Genomic DNA, 15,542 nt, shown 5'->3' with positions numbered 1-15,542 from the left:
ACAAATGACGCAGCCAGACGCCGAGGTAAGCCCGGTCGCCGCCGCGTTTTGCTTCTGCTCTGCGCAAGTGCTGCAGCAGCTGCTGCAGCAACGTGGACATCCAACATGCTGCTGGCCTTGCAGGTTCCGAGGGCATTCCGGCAGAGCGTGGAGCGGCTCCGGCGCGAGCTCGAGGCGCACTTGGGCCACGCCTTGGGCCACGAAGAAGATGTGCCCTTCGCTCAAGCGTGCGTGCATTGTCTCGAGATTTACCACAGCCTTCGCACCGCGAACGAGGCTCCATGTGGCGGCCTGCGACCGGTCTTTCGCCTCATCGATTTCGTGCTGCGGAGTCGCACCTGGTTGCCGCTCCTCCGGTGGCACGACGAGAACCTGGAGACCATCACAGCGACGCGAGTTGGCGTGCGCGCTGTGGAGGCAGCTTGGAACGCCGGTGGAAGCGGCAGCGTCAACACCAGCAGGGCGGGCTGGCTGCCCCAGCGGACCGTCATCACCGCCACCCTGGGCATTCAGGGCTCCGCGCTGCGCCTGCTGACCGCCTGCCTCTGCCAGGCGGCGGCAGCCGTGCAGGGCGAGGACGCATCCGCCCGCCGGGGCCAGGGGCAGCCCGCGCCGCCGCCGCCGCCGCCAGGCCTTGTCGACCGCATGGCCCGGTCGCTGCGCGCGCTGCTTGCCAGCCACAGCCTCCGCCGCTACGCCCGACTGACGGCGCAGGCCGCGGACGCCGCCGCCGCCGCGTCTGGCGCCGTCAACCCCCAGCAGCCGCAGCCGGATGAGCCGCCCGTGTCGTCGGCGCAGGTGCTGGAGGACCTGCTGTCTTCCTTGAGCTCCCTTGTGGAGTCAGCGGCCGGCTTCTTGCGCCAGCCGGGCATGGCGGCCCGCATGGCATCAGCGGGTGGCAGCAGCAGCACCCGACCCACCGGTGCAACTGCCGCGGCCGGAGCGGCCGGCGCGACCGCCGGTGCATCCGCTGCTGCCCGCCGCAGCGCGGCCAGAGCGGCCGGCAGGAGCGCCGCAGCTGGCGGCAGCAGAGCCGCCGCCGCCCAGCTTCCATCCCACCAGCCTCCGCCTCCGCCGCCTCTGAACGTGCTGCTGCTGTCGGAGCTGGCGGCCAGCGGCTTCTATGACCAGTTGGCGCGGCTGGTGGTTCACACCGCGGCGGCGGACGGCCGCTGGTGGCTGCAGCAACAGCAGCTGCGGCAGGCCTCTAGCCGCGGCGGCGGCGCTGGCTTTGCTGCTGTTGCTCTGGTGCTGCCAGCTGTGACCGGACGCACAGAGGCAACGCGGGAGCTGGCGGACGGGCTGTGCACGCTACTGGAGCAGAGCGGGCTGCTTTGGGTGGACTGCGTGAATGTGCTAGAGGCTGGCGGCGGCAGTAGCAGCAGTAGCGGCAGCGCCGCAGCTGCAGCCGCTGCGTCTCGGCGGCAGCAGCGCTTGCACCAGCAGCACCAGCAGCAGCCACCGCCGCCGGCTCCCTGGGGTGTCTGCCTGGAGTTCATGGTGCTCTCACTCGCCTCGGCTTCGCTAGCGGCGGCGGGCTTTGGCGGCGGCGCCGGCGGCGTGTGGGGCCTGCCGCCGGAGCTGGCGGCTGGGATGCCCATTCTGGTGCTTCCCGCATCGTCGGCGGTGGGCGTGCGGCTTGGAGGGCCCGGCTTCCTGCTGGAACATCTGTGCCACAGCGGCGGCGGCGGCGGGGTACGCTTCACACACCTGTCCTCGTGGCCTTTCAGGATCCTCATCCACACGCTGTGCGTGACGCAGCGCGCTGCGCGGGTCCGCAGCCGCTCGGCGGCGGCGACACCTGCGGCGACGGGGCCGGTGCCGGTGGCTGTTGGAGAGGAGGCGAGCTGCTGGCGCTTTCCCGTGAGCCCGCGGGCGGCGCAAGAGGTGCTGGTTGCTGTGGTGGAGCTGGCGGCTGCCAGCATGGACGAATCAGGACTGACGCCGCGTCGCTCTGCGGGCCGCAGCAGCCGTAGCGGCAGTAGCACCTGTGGCGGCAGCAGTGGCAGTAGCCGCGGTGGCAGTAGCGGCAGCCATCAGGCGGCGGCGGCGGGGTTTTCTGGGCTCGGGTCATTAGGTTTGAAGCTGACCTACTCGGACGGGTGGGAGGTGGGGCTGGACGCGGTGACTGCGATCAAGCTTGTTTGCGACACGCAGCAGGCGAGGGGCCAGCGTAAGCACCCTTCGGCGGCTGAACGCGGTCCTGTGGCGGCTGTGACACGGTCTGCTGCGGCGGCGCCGTCGGGGGGTGGCGCGGGCGGCCCGGGCGGACGTGCACACGGAGGCCCAGGCATGGACACGGGTGGTGGCGGTGACGTCAGCGGCGGCGGCTATCCCCTGCTGCCAGTCAAGTTCTGGAGGGCGGCGGCGGCGATGCTGAGGCGGTGCGCTGTCCTGCCCACGGCCAGTAGCGGCGCGTCGCGGCTGTCTTGGGATCGGCAGCTGCTGCTCGTCATGGGATGGACGCGGCAGATTTTCATGCTGGAGGTGATGCCTGGTGAGTGCATGTATGGTTCTTGATGTATGGACGGTCGGTACCAGCAGCGCTCAATAGTTCTGTTGGGCTTCCGTAATCTTTTACACAGGTGCGTAAACCGTTAAGATAAGATGGCCAATAAGGCGCAATCCGACCCATTGCGCGCCTAGCCCACGGTGCCCTACGGACTTCACTCCTTGCCGCCCCGCCTCCAGGTTTCGAGCTGCCGCCGCGGCCGCCGCGCGCGCTGAGGGCTGCGCTGGCGGGTGGGGTGGTCCCGGCACTTGAGGCCGCGGTGCGCGCCGCGCCGGATGCGGACATGGCGCTTGAGCTTGCCGCCGCCTTCTTCAACATTCCAGAAGACATCTTCTACCCTGGCGCCTGCTGGCCGCATCTGCAGCAGCTGCTGGCCTTCGCGCCGGCGGCTCAGACGGCGGCGCTGGTCACCAGCCTGGGCAAACGGCTGCAAGGGGCTGTAGCTCAGCTCGCCAGCGGCGGCAGTAGCAGCATCAGTAGCAGCACGGCGGAGCGCAAAAGGAGGTTGTGGGCGCTGGTCATCGGCGTCCTGCCGGCGGACGTGGAGGCTCTGAGCAGCCTCCAATCGGGCAGCCGCACCATCAGCACCAGCAGCGGTAGCGGGATCCGTGCTGGAAGCGGGGAGTCAACTGGCGGGCCGGAACTACTGCTTCAGAGGCAGATGCGGCTGCTACTGTCGCACGCCGCCCACCGCTGGCTGCCGGCGCTGTCGCGCTGCCTGCGTCTGCCGGCGCTGCAGACGCCGCCGACATCGCATATGACGCCGCTCATGGTGGCCCTGCAATGGCTCCTGCGGCCGCTGGCGGAGGTCGCCACACTTGACGGCCAAGCCTCCCAGGTCGACGACGCCCTCAGCGACAGTGCAAGCGGCGCTTGCGCTTGGGCGGCTCCTGCTAATCCTGATGCGCGAGCCGCCGCAGCCGCAGCCGCAGCCGCAGCCGACAGCTGGCGTCAGTGGCTGCTGCAAGAGGTTGAGGTGGTGGCGCTGGTGGAGGCGGGGCTACGCACACTTGCAGCAATGTCGCAAGGCTGCTGGACCGGAGCCGCCGCCGGCCTGGCATTAGTCATGAACGGTACCCTGACGCTGCTGGCGCTGGCGGTCCCTGACGCCCTTGCGCCGGCGCTGCGGCTGCCGCAGCCGCGCGGCTCGCCCTGGCACCCCGACGAACTGCAGCGCGTGCTACTGCTGCATCCGGTCGGGTACGCGCCCATAGGCAACGGGACCGAGATCAAACTGGCGCCGCTCCAAGGTCTGGAGAAGCTGCGGGGCAAGGCGGCGGCACTGGGGCAAACAGACCTGTGGCGGCTGCGCCGGGAAGGTGCCGCCATGCGGCCGGCCGCCGTGCGGGCTGCGCTGGCGCGCCTCCAAGCGGAGGGGTGCTTTCCGGAGCCGCCGGAGCCGCTGCTATCGCCGCACGGTTTGGCGGTGGAGGCGGCGGCGGTGGCGGCCGAGGCGGCGGCGGTGGCGGCCGAGGCGGCGGCGGCAAGCAGCGGCGGTGGAGGTGGCGGGGCTGGTGGCGGTGGCGGAGGAGGAGCGCCTCAGCAGCGGGAGCAGCAGGCGGGGCTGCAGCAGCTGCGCTGGTGCGGCAACCCGCACTGTGCCACCCTGGCGGGCGAGGGCGAGGCGGGTCTGCCGCTGTCACTGTGCACCCGGTGCCGGTGCGTGCGGTACTGCAGCCGCGGCTGCCAGGCGGCGCACTGGCGCGGCGGCGGGCACAAGGAGGCGTGCCCCGCACTCACGGCCGCCGCTGCTGGCGCTGTCGCCGGCGCCGTCACGGCGCCGGCGGCGGCTGCAGGACAGACCTGAAAGCAGGAGGCGCTGGCAGGTGGCAGCGCAGTGTTGGCGGCGGCAAAGATTTAGATAACGTGCCATGTCATTGTTGTCGGGTGCAGACTGCCGCAAGGTGCAAGGTGCCATCGAGGTGCGGAAGAATGCCACACACGCTGAGCACGGCCATGGAGAGTTGCTGGGGGCTGCGCCACGGCTCGCTGCTGGATATATAGCTGCGATTGTAGCTAGCAGGCAGCGGGAGAGCGCGGGGTTAGCGAGGGCCGAGCGCTGCAACAGTACGGTATTGCAACCATGACGTACGGAGCGGCGCAGAGGGATGGTCGCTACGGTTTCCGCAGTGGGCAAGGTCGCATCGTGTACATTATGATTTACTGGGCTGTGATGGGAGCAGGGCGTGGCGAAGGCGTCAGGCGCAAGGTATGCTGTACAGTAGGGTATTGGAGCAGAGAAGCTCCGTGGCGGAAGAACATGTACCGCATGATAAAAGTTTTTGGACCAGTGGCGAAGTCCGTAAGGAGTGGCAAGGTGCAGCCTGCGTGACCCGTGCAGAAGGTGCGCGGGTCTGGGGCCTAAACGCTTAGGGCAGGGGCATCCCACGGTTTGCACCGCAGGGCCCCGCCCCCATGCAAGCCCACCGGCCGTGTTTACGTTTTGACCGCGTAGATTAATCCTCCTCCCCTAGATGAGCCTATGAGCCCCTGCACGGCTGCACACAGCACACTCCTGACCGGAAGAGGCGCACAATCGGAGGGCCAGTCAGGAAGGCCCTCGAGCGCGGCTTGAGTTAGGATGTGGGAACACGCGCAGACACTATCTGCGTGGAAGCCTGCCCCTTGTGTGCGCTGTGAGTTACGCAGAGCGTGGAAGGGCGATAGGTTGCATCAGCAGCGCAGCAACAAGGGGGTGGGGTCAAGGGAGATGTTGCGTGCGGGCGTGGCTGGCGAGGTGTTGCACGAGGGGAATGTCGCCCAAAGGGTGACTTAGGCGCCGCGCCGAGCTCGCCCGCAATTCAACTATCAATACATAGTATCCTCAGTATAGCTGCGGTGGGGAAAGTAGGCGGCGGGTCATTGCCAAGGAATCGGTTGTCGAGGGGGCGTGCAATTCATCGCGTCCTTGGTCATGCGGCTTATGCACTCGTGCCAACGTGAATTCTATACCACTTCGCTCTCGATACCTTCATTGCTCAATTGTTGCACCCCTGCACCTCACGCTTGACGTAATAAGAAGTTACACGGACTTGCGAAGCGGGGGTCAACATGGCGCTCCGGCTCTTCGGGCGCCGCGCGGGGCAACTAGGTAGCTCCTTGGCACAAGCTACAAGGGTAAGACAATGCCACACCATCAGTTTTGGCGGTGTCGTCTGAGCTCCGTGACCGCATGCAGGCCGCCGCTGTCGCTACCGGGGAGCTGAGCGCAAGCTGTAGCGGTAAGTTTGTAATGTGGCTGATTAACCTAGATTCGGTGCCGAACGCATTCCTGTGCCCTTGCAGAACTCTTCTCGCGTCAATCAAGCGTGGCCAGGTATCGTGCAGGGACGATCCTTGTCGGGGCTGGTTTCTGGTGCCTTGTTGGTAACCCGGTGATGCAATTATACCCTACAGCTCCAGTCATGTGAGGGAGGAGCTGGCCGCGTTCGGTGTTGCGGACGCCCGGTTCCGTGGGCTTCTGCACATGCGGGGCCTGCAGACGTCGGCACTCGCTATGGACGCGTTCGAGGTGCAGGTGCCCTCCATGGGGGAATCCATTACAGAGGGCACTATCGCAAACGTGCTGAAGAAGCAGGGTGCGTCGGGCGGGGACCCTGGGGGTGGGTGCGTGCGGGTGGGGGTGCGGCACGGGGGTGGGTGTAGCTACTCAGCAACGGTACACTGTCAGCGGCAGAGTTCCCCGTTCACCCGCTTGACCTGGGAGCTTGAATTTCAGTGGTAACTCCTGTTTGCCCCTTGTTCAGGTGACGCTGTGAAGGAGGATGACATCATTGCGCAGATTGAGACGGACAAGGTCAGCATGGGTTTGGGGAGGGGATCCACGCGCAAGCCTAGGACCAGGCAGCCGCAGACCGCTCACGCGCAGAGCCCGCTTGCGCAAGCCCTTTGCTGCATCACCTCAGAAGCATGAGCATGCAACGCGGCATCGGAAGGCAGAACCAGGCCTTGAAGCAATGCATTGCTGCTGGCACGGCAGCAGCTGCTATTTATTGCAGAGCTCGCAAGAATGAGTGTTGCGCAGCCCCCAACAAACAAAAACAACACAAACGCACGACTTGCAACAGGTGACCATTGACGTCAAGTACACGGGCAAGGCGCCCGGCGTGATCAGCAAGGTGCTGATCAACGCCGCGGACCTGGTCAAGGTCGGGCAGCAGGTGAGGGCGTGAGGCTAGGTGGGTTTCGAAAGGAGCTTGTTTGTGCACGGCTGTGCGCTGTCCTGACATATTTGTCTTTCGACTAGTCATGCACGCAAACCTTGGAAGGAGAAAGGAGAACGGGACCGGGACGGAGTGTGGGTAGGCAGTGGATGCGTGGCGGGGAGCAGGAGCGGCACAACAACGGTCGTGAGGATACGACGGCCAAAGCGGTGCCGGCGCAAGGGGGCGTCAGTGGAGGCGTGCAAACGATGTCCGAGGTGGCTGCGTGGCATTCCATAGCCGATAGGGTAGCTGGCTTTGCAGGACTTGCCGTGTAGCCCGTAACTCCGAGCCCCTCGGCACTCTATCGCAACACCAGGTGGCGATTGTTGAGACGGGCGGTGCCGCTGCCGCTGCGGCGCCGGCTGCTGCGGCGCCGGCTGCCGCCGCGCCGCCGCCGCCGCCGCCCAAGCCCGTGGCTGCGGAGCCCGCCAAGCCGGCGGCCCCCAAGGTGCGCCCAGCCGCAACCAGAGCAGCACGCACTGTTGGAGGAGCTGAGCGTCACCTGGGAATGGGGTTGGGCTGGGCAGGGATGCAGGACAGGCAGCGCGAGCACCTGACGTCTGCAAGCCTTGTGTAACGCGGTTGGCCACCCTGCATAATGCGCTGCAGGCCCCTGCGCCGGCTCCGGCCGCGCCCACCGGGCCGTCTTCGCCCACGCCCGGACCTCGCCCCGAGCGGTGCGTACTGTACGGCGCAGCAGCCGTGCGCCCCGCTCCCTTGCCTTGCAGCTAGATCCAGCCCCAGACTCAAAAAACAGCGGACACACTGTGCGCGCGTCCTTACAGAATGCATAACCTTACGCGGAACCTTGCAAGAACACCAAGCCACGCTCGCCGACCCTTCCACACTCCGCGCCACGAACCACATAAACAGCGTACACAAAAACGCACCCGCAGGCGCGTGAAGATGACCCGGCTGCGCATGCGTGTGGCGGAGCGGCTCAAGGGCGCGCAGAACACGTATGCCATGCTGTCCACCTTCAACGAGGTGGACATGAGCGCGGCCATCGAGTTGCGCTCCACCTACAAGGTGGGGAGGAGATGAAGGGGAGAAGAAAAAGGCGGGGGAGGAGGAGGGGGGCGGTTGTGGGGCCTGTAGCCGGGCTGGGCGGGTGGCTTCTGGACTGCTTCTTCAGAGGGCGGGCAGTGTGTTTGGGAGCTATCCGATTCAGGCCACGTAAGTAAGGCTGCGAGTTCCTCTGCACGGCAGGATTGTGGGGGCCTCTACAACTGGCTCAGGCCCAGAGCTCATGAGTCACTTCCCGTCTGACTGCTCTCCGCATGCCTCCCTCGTGCCTACCCAAACAGCCCCTGCCTCTTTTCCTCCACCTCCTCAGGAGACGTTCCTGGAGAAGCACAACGTCAAGTTGGGTTTCATGAGCGTGTTCGTCAAGGCGGCGGCACACGCGCTGCAGGTGCGGCTGGGGCTCGAGGGGTTAGCAGGGTGGGTGGCGGTGGCGATGGGGGTCCGGCCGCAGGCGCCGTGTGCAGGCGCTTTGCACAGTGCATGGCGGGACATGTTGCGTCGCGTCGCCCGTGCGGCTGCGGCCACGGCTTTAGACAAAGACGGCCAGCCCGCAGCGCCATTGCGCTACACAGTCTATTGCGCTGGTGTATGGGCGGGCGGGAACGCCGGGCGCGACACTGGCGTCATATCACGGACCTATGGTCTGAGCTCCACCTGCGCCTTGTGCCCCGTGTCGACTGCGTTACGGAACTCCACCCGCAGGAGGTGCCGTCGGTCAACGCCGTGATTGAGGGCGATGAGATCATCTTCCGCGACTTTTACGACATCTCCATCGCCGTGGCCACGCCCAAGGTGTGTGTGGGGAGGCGCCCGCGGGTTGGGGCCGGAGTTGAGGAATTAGGATTGGTCGCATGCTTTGGGTAGCGGAGGGGGTAGCACAACGCGGCGCGGCGTGCCAAACACCGCTTACTTATACTGCCGTTTTTGTTGCACTGACGCGCCACTGACGTGCCCACCGGCTGTGTGCAGGGCCTGGTGGTGCCGGTGCTACGCCGCGCGGACGAGCTCAGCTTCGCCGACGTTGAGAAGGTGGGAAGATGTTGGGGACGGCGTGTGGGGAGGCGGCACTGGTAGTGGCGGCGGCGGCGGCGGCATGCAGGGAACGGTTTGGAGCAGGGATGGTCCGGAATGGACCGGGACCTTTGCATGGTTGGTTGGGTTGGGGGCGGGGGAAGCCGGCGCACGCGCGCTCGCCGGCGGCGCACCGTATGAGCTCGCGCGTGGGACTAGGCATCCCAGCAAGGCCGTAGTGTCAGCGTGGCGCAGCTCTCCTGTCGGCCCCAAGCTACATGCCCTTCAGGCCCCCGTCCTTGCTGTTGTGTACGGTGCACACACTGATACACATTACCCTTGCTCGGCTTTTCGCCTTTGCCCACACAGAACATCAACGCGCTGGGCAAGAAGGCGCGCGACGGCACCATCGGCATCGACGACATGGCCGGCGGCACCTTCACCATCTCCAACGGCGGCGTGTACGGCAGCCTGCTGTCCACGCCCATCATCAACCCGCCGCAGTCGGCCATCCTGGGCATGCACGCCATCGTGGACCGGCCAGTGGTGGTCAAGGGCAAGGTGAGGGGAGGGGGGCTTATGTGCACGAGCCCAACGATTAAGGGGAGGGAAGAGGGGGAGGGAGGCAGGAGGACGGCGCTGGGCCGTGGCGTGTCTTGTCATGGCCGAGACGGGGAGAAAGGATGAAAGTGATTGGCGGTACCGTGGAGGTGCAAGGGCGGTGACAAGGGAAGATAGACGCCCGTGGCTACTACGGTCTTGAATGATAAATGCACAGTATGTGTGCAAGCACGCGGCATAACTTATTGCCTTGCGCTGCTGCACGTGTGCAGATTGAGATCCGGCCCATGATGAACATCGCGCTCACGTACGACCATCGCCTGATCGACGGCCGCGAGGTGAGGGGGGGGGCGAGGCGGTGTGTGCCCGGGCGTGGCGTGGCGTGCTCTTGATGGCCCGGTTCCTGATGCCGGGTGATAAATTTGTCTCACAGCAGTTTGCCGCGGCCGCGCACCACCTGGTTTCTGACGCCCGGTCCCTGGTTGGCCGGCTTCACTTACCTGCTCCTGCCCCGCTCATCCGCATCACTGCGTATCACCGTTGCGCCGCCGACACCTTCCGCGAACGTGTGTGGCCCCTGTGCAGGCGGTCACCTTCCTGCGCCGCATCAAGGACGTGGTGGAGGACCCGCGCCGCCTGCTGCTGGACATCTAAGAAGACCCGTAGGAACACCCGTGAATCTGTGATGGCACACACACGCACACACATCCCGCAGCAGCGGGTGGAGCTTGAGGTGCGGCCTGTGTGTGCCTACCCGCGGAGCTGCCTTGTGGCGCCGCGGAGCTGCCCTGTGGCGTACGGGTAGTGGCGGTCAGGACGTTGGGCGTGGTTGCCTGCCGGCGCTCACGCGTCGTGCCGAGTGCCGAGGCCTGCGGGTGCTGGGTAGTGGTGGGCGGGGGATGTATCAGGGCTGTTGGCGTGAGGCGTAGGCGCTGCGTTGTTGGAGGAAGAATGGTCATGGGGGGCCGTGGATTGCAGGAACCAGCAGACCTGAGAGGAGAGACTGTACTCAACGCAGGCTCGGGCTTTCACCCCCGCGGGCCGGGGCCCGCGCAAGCTTATCTTGTCGTTCCTTGTCGTGTCAGGTGTGCTGTTTTTGGGGGAATGGTGGGTGTTCGGTTGAGGCCGGCAGTGCCAGTCTGTTTGCTGCATCCAGGTGCTCGACGTTATGTGGCTCTTGACACCTTGTCAAAGCTTCTGGGCCTATGGGTTATGACGCATGCAACAACAGTTCTGACCTACGAGCAGAAGGGGTGTTGCGCCCGAGTCATTGCTTCGAAAGTATGCCGAGTGGAAGAATGGCAACCGGGAGACGCTGAGTGGCGCTGCCCAGAACCTGGTTTCCAAGGAGCGAGGTGGCTAGCCTTGGTGCATCACAGGCTTGGCACTCATTCTTTGTGGAGTTTGCTCAAATGCTCAATATCCCTGAGTCTGCTTTGTAATCGCGCGTTTGTTCGTACCCTCCCCCCCCTGACACAGCCAAGCACAGGGCTCCTATCTTAATGTCTCCAGACATTAATCGGCCATTTTGGCCGTTTCCTAGACATTCCTCCCGGGGGCTAATGTCTGAGGTGAGACTTTGTTGGCCCGGGTTTGGGGCGGGTTTTGTCCAAATTCCTATGGAGAAGCCCCCAAACCGCCTTGTGTCCAGACAAAAGACGGCGGCCATCCGGCCGTTTTTGTCTGGAGCTAGACATCACCCTGAAAACAAGATACGACCCCTGGCCAAGCATTTGTACCCCTGCCTGCTTAGTTGCACTACATGAGCCTGCCCCAACCTGCACCCGTCTGGGGACGCGGCGTTGGCGAGAGCCACGGATGGCCCTAATAGCGTGGGGGCATGTTGCACCCGAGGAGGGCACTGTAACAGCAACCGCGCACTGATGCACTCCTGCAAAGAGGGTTTTCAATGCTGCACGCCCAGCCGAAACGCTGCCACACAACCACACTGTGCATTTCCATTCCTGGATCTGCCCCCCCTCTTTCATTGGGCCCGGGCACAGAACCCCTCCCGCCGCACACACCGGAAACGGTCAAACGTACAGCATGGTCCAGGACAAGGGCCCGTACACTGAGTGCCCGTATCTCGTAGATGCCCCCAGGCCCGCGGCGTCTACAGAGCGTAGATGACCTCTCCCGCGGCATGTACGCCCGGAAACAATTCCCTAGGGGACAAGCCCCTCAACCCCCTCAAACGTCAGGAGATACCGCCAAATCTGCGCCAGAATGTCTACACTCGCGGCCCCAATCAAAAACGTGTTTTCCACCCTAACGGCAATAAAATACAGAGTGGTGCAGCTCTATAGTGTGCCCTGACCACAATACAACATATGGCATGGATGGTTCTGTTGTCAACAGATACACTGTCTCACATTCAACGTCACATACCGACACAGTCCTCGGGCCCCTCGCTCCCGGCCGCCGCATAGCCTGCCTACCTATTCCCGCGTCATGCGTGCAGACGACCAGGATACGCCGCTATTGCAGTTCATGCCTCCTTCAGCGCTGCCTTCGCTGTCCCTGCTGACCCTGCCGTCGCCGCGGCGGCTCCACTGCAGGTGCCAGAGTGCCGCTCACGCCAGTCCACAAGCTGGCAAGCGCCGCAGCAATACGTGGCAGCACGGCACCGCACACACGTCTTGCCGCCGCGGGGCGCAACCAACGCGCTGGGGCCGTCCAGCGAGCAGCAGCGCGGGTTGTAGCACAGCTTGTGCTCAAACACCGGCCCATCGCTGCTGCTGCCCTGCCCACTCCTGCTCTTGCTCCTGCTACTGCCGCCACCGCAGGCTGCTGCGGGCTCGCCCGTAGCAGTAGCTGCTGCTGCAGCCGCCGCCTCTGCGACCATCAGGTCATGCAGCCCCGCCTGTACCTGGCATTCAGACAGCAGCCACGGGTACCGCGGCCGCACGGCGCCATGCCACTTCGCACTCAGCCTATCCACCTTGGCGCTAGCGCCGCCCTCCCTGTTGGCGGGCCCTTGCACCCCCATGCCGCTTCCCCCGGCGCCGGCACCTCCACACTCAATCAACAACTCCTCTCTCAAACCCGCGGTGACTGCGTCCAGGTAATCCACAATGCCCTGCCGCCCGTGCGCCACTGCCAGCTGCTGCACCGGCAGCGGCGTCAAGCACTGCAGCACCAGCTCGGGCGGTGGCGCCTGCTGCTGCTGGGCTGCGGTGTCGCCGAGGCTGCTCGTACTGCTGCCCGCCCCGCCATCCGCCGCCTGCCCAGCCTGCTGCTTTCCATCCGCCTGCTGCTGCCGCAGCTGCTGCTGTTCGGCCGCCCGTGTTGCTCGCGCACGTATCGTGACACGCGCCATCTCCGCAAAGCGTGTCCAGTAGGATTGCAACAGGTCCAACACGGCTGCCTGCTGCCACTGTTCACAGTGCTCAAGCACCACCCCTTCAGCGTCTGTTGCCAGCAAGTACACAATATTGTGCATGCTCTTCGCAAGCTGGCCAGTCTGCGTCACTCCCTCCCACCATGCCGCGTCCTGTCGTCGGTTGCGTGAGCCAGCGCCCTCGTCGGCTTCAGCTGGCGGGCGCTCCTCGCGCCAGAGCACATCCATCACCAAGTGCCCCACCAGGAGCGCCTGCGACAGCCAGCGCTCGGCGCCCGCCTCACTGCACAAGGCATCCTCCGTTGCCTTTGCCAGCATGGGCAGCCACTGGTACAACGCGAAGCTCGTGAGCAGCTGCTGCTGCCGGTACGCTGTGGAGCCGGCAGCCGGCAGGCCGCCCGCCGCCGCCATCCAGGCGATGGAGAACGTGGAGGGCTTGACACTGCCGTCCTTCGAATCCACCGCCTTCTCCAGCACCGAGTTGAGGTGCAGAGGGATGGGGCCTGCGGCCGTAGCATCAATGGCTGCTGCCTGCTGCTTCTCCCGCTGCTGCTGCTGCTGCTGCTGCTGCTGCTGCTGTGCGCCCTCGCGCAGCGCCCGCACGTCCACGACCTGCTCCAGCATTGCGGACAGGTAGGCACACAGGTAGCCGCCGGCGCCGCACCTTGCCGTTGTTTGCATGCCAGGCTGGGAGGCACGGCTTATCACGTCCAGTGACGTGTCCTTCTCCTGCAGCAGCCGAGCTGCTGCGCCCAGCGTGGCAATCAGCGACACCGCCTGCTGCAAGGGACCGCGAGCCAGCACCGCGGGCCACACGCCCGAGTAGCGCAGCACGCAGTTCACGACGTACAGCAGCTTGCTCACACTGTCGGACTGCCGCCAGGCCTGTGGCGCGCGAAGGCACCGTTCCATAACTGACAGCAGCCCCGCGTCCAGCGCGCAGCGGAGGCTGTAGCTGGGGTCCCTCTCACGCGCCAGGCTGGCTGCTGCGTTCGCTGCTATCGCCGCCTCCGTGTTCTTTACCTCCGCCGGTTCCGGCGGCCAGTCTACACTCGCCGCAGCCACGGAAGCTGCATCCGTCACCCCAGCAGCCCACGCGGCCGGCGGCGGCGCATTTAGCTGCAGACGCAGCAGCTCCCCTGCGTCCTGCGCAAGCCTGCACTCCTGAAAGAGCATAGACGGCTCCTGCGCCAGCAGCTGCCACCAACTCGGCAGCAGCACTGCCGCCTGCCGCGGCCGCAGCTCCGTCAGCAGCCGGGCCATTACTTTGGCGACCATAAACATGGTGGGCCTGCACCTGCCGCTGTCACATGCCAGGCCACACCATAACTCCCTTAGCAGGCGGTACGCGTTTACGGCGCTGTACGAAGCTGGTGCCGGTGCTGCAGCTGGCCCCTCCGCTGCTGCTGACCCCGCCGATGGCCTTGCCGATGATCGCTGCGGCTGCGGCTGCCTGTGCGGCAGGCGGTCGTAACCGACGGGCGGCTGGGCGATGGCCAGGTCGCAGGGGCCGCTGACCGTCACCTGCATGACGAACACACATACCTGCAAGGCGGCGAGCAAATGGTGAGCTAATGTCAGCGTTAAGTTCCTACAATGCCATCGCTAGATTGTATGTCGGAAAGGCATACCATGAGCATTGCACTTCATGCACTTGGACCCCCGTCAAGCTCCCCGTCAACCCAAGCAGCAGCCATCGCGCGCATCCGCAGTCGAGTATACGTACCACGGTCGCTGCGCGCACCATATCTGGCCTTGACACAGTGGCCTGCGGCGGCAGCTGCAGCAGCCGCATCAGCTCCGACGGCAGCCCGTGCCACAGCTGCGACGCAGTTGGTAACAAGCTCTGCGGAGCGCTGCCGTCCGCTGCCCCTTGCTGCTGCAGGGTCAGGGCCGCACACAGGCCCGCCCACCCCGCGCAGAGCTGCACGCAGCGGCCAGCCAGCAGCGGCCGCAGCTGCTCCAGCAGTTGTAGCTGCCTCAAATTTTGCGACGCCTCTACAGATGCCCGGGGCCGTGGGCACAGCGCAGCAATGGCCAGGTCTGTGCCCACCAGGCACGGAAGCAAGTGGGCAAATATGGTTGCTGCGGCCGACAAGGTTGTCCAGCTCTCAGCTGAAAGCCCCGTTCCGGAAGCTGCAGCCGCCCCTGAAGTTCCTGCGCTGGATGCGGGCTGAATGGACTGGGCGGCATGCAGCAGCGCCCGCGCGGCGTGCTCGAGCAGCTGCGTGTGCGCCAGCGCCGTGAGGAGCTCCTGCCTCAGGCTGTTGTCCACAAACCGGGCGATCGTGGAGAGGCTCTTGAGGACACGCCATACCAGGTCCCGCTTGACTGCATCCGGTGTCCGGAGGCTGCGGCGGGCGGCGGCCCCGCGGGTGGGCGCGAGTGTCCGCACACACAACCTCGCGTACACGGCCAGCGTATCCGCCCTCAGCAGGGCTCGGACCAGCCGGTCCTGCCGGTCGCAAACTGGGTCGCCCGGCTGGCTGCTCAGCAGTTCTCTTAGCTTAGTTGCGGTCGCGACAAAAGCGACGTAAGCCGAGTCGTTCAGCACGTCAACGGCAAGCGCACGCGCGGCCCATCCGTGCGCAGCCACAATGCCGCTCAGAATTCCAGTATTGCTGATAATGTTCACGTCAGCTTCAAGGAGTGCGTCCTCCAGGTCCTCGGCACGGGCAACGTCTGCTGCAGTGTCTTCGCGCAGGTCAGCAAAGTATTGCAGACCTTGCTTGATGCGGCTCTCGAGAGTTGCAGGGACTCGAGCCCGTCTAGGTGGCATGTTCTATGACAACCAGGGTTGTCGTCGGGCGGGTGCAACGTCGAGTAATTGGCGACTTCAGAACAGTTTTACATGCGCTGCTGCTTCAAGAACTACATGTGGAATGCT

At 65.3% G+C, this 15,542-nt stretch overlaps 3 protein-coding genes across 3 annotated transcripts; 2 read left to right on the top strand and 1 right to left on the bottom strand.

Moving 5' to 3' along the window:
- The first annotated feature begins 4 nt into the window (after nt 1–4).
- CHLRE_07g343750v5 (uncharacterized protein) lies at nt 5–5,280 on the top strand. Its single transcript, XM_043064407.1, has 2 exons — nt 5–2,497; nt 2,692–5,280. The coding sequence occupies exons 1-2, from the start codon at nt 106–108 to the stop codon at nt 4,317–4,319; spliced, it is 4,020 nt and encodes a 1,339-aa protein (XP_042922975.1). The 5' UTR covers nt 5–105; the 3' UTR covers nt 4,320–5,280.
- Nucleotides 5,281–5,354: 74 nt separating this feature from the next.
- On the top strand, nt 5,355–10,769 carry CHLRE_07g343700v5 (uncharacterized protein). Its single transcript, XM_001692487.2, has 15 exons — nt 5,355–5,629; nt 5,691–5,733; nt 5,798–5,828; nt 5,909–6,090; nt 6,259–6,308; nt 6,580–6,672; nt 7,034–7,165; nt 7,327–7,394; nt 7,614–7,746; nt 8,054–8,131; nt 8,446–8,535; nt 8,713–8,772; nt 9,124–9,315; nt 9,588–9,653; nt 9,901–10,769. The coding sequence occupies exons 1-15, from the start codon at nt 5,564–5,566 to the stop codon at nt 9,967–9,969; spliced, it is 1,353 nt and encodes a 450-aa protein (XP_001692539.1). The 5' UTR covers nt 5,355–5,563; the 3' UTR covers nt 9,970–10,769.
- Nucleotides 10,770–10,802: 33 nt separating this feature from the next.
- CHLRE_07g343650v5 (uncharacterized protein) lies at nt 10,803–15,524 on the bottom strand. Its single transcript, XM_043064406.1, has 2 exons — nt 14,382–15,524; nt 10,803–14,200 (listed from the first exon to the last, which is right to left on the bottom strand). Exons 1-2 carry the CDS (start codon nt 15,432–15,434, stop codon nt 11,804–11,806), a joined length of 3,450 nt encoding a protein of 1,149 aa, XP_042922974.1. The 5' UTR covers nt 15,435–15,524; the 3' UTR covers nt 10,803–11,803.
- Between the last annotated feature and the right edge of the window lie 18 nt (nt 15,525–15,542).

This window comes from Chlamydomonas reinhardtii, chromosome 7 (genome assembly GCF_000002595.2).
Source record: "Chlamydomonas reinhardtii strain CC-503 cw92 mt+ chromosome 7, whole genome shotgun sequence".
Taxonomy (NCBI): domain Eukaryota; kingdom Viridiplantae; phylum Chlorophyta; class Chlorophyceae; order Chlamydomonadales; family Chlamydomonadaceae; genus Chlamydomonas; species Chlamydomonas reinhardtii.
Note: the sequence above shows the minus strand (reverse complement) of the source record. Positions and strands in the feature narration are given on the sequence as shown.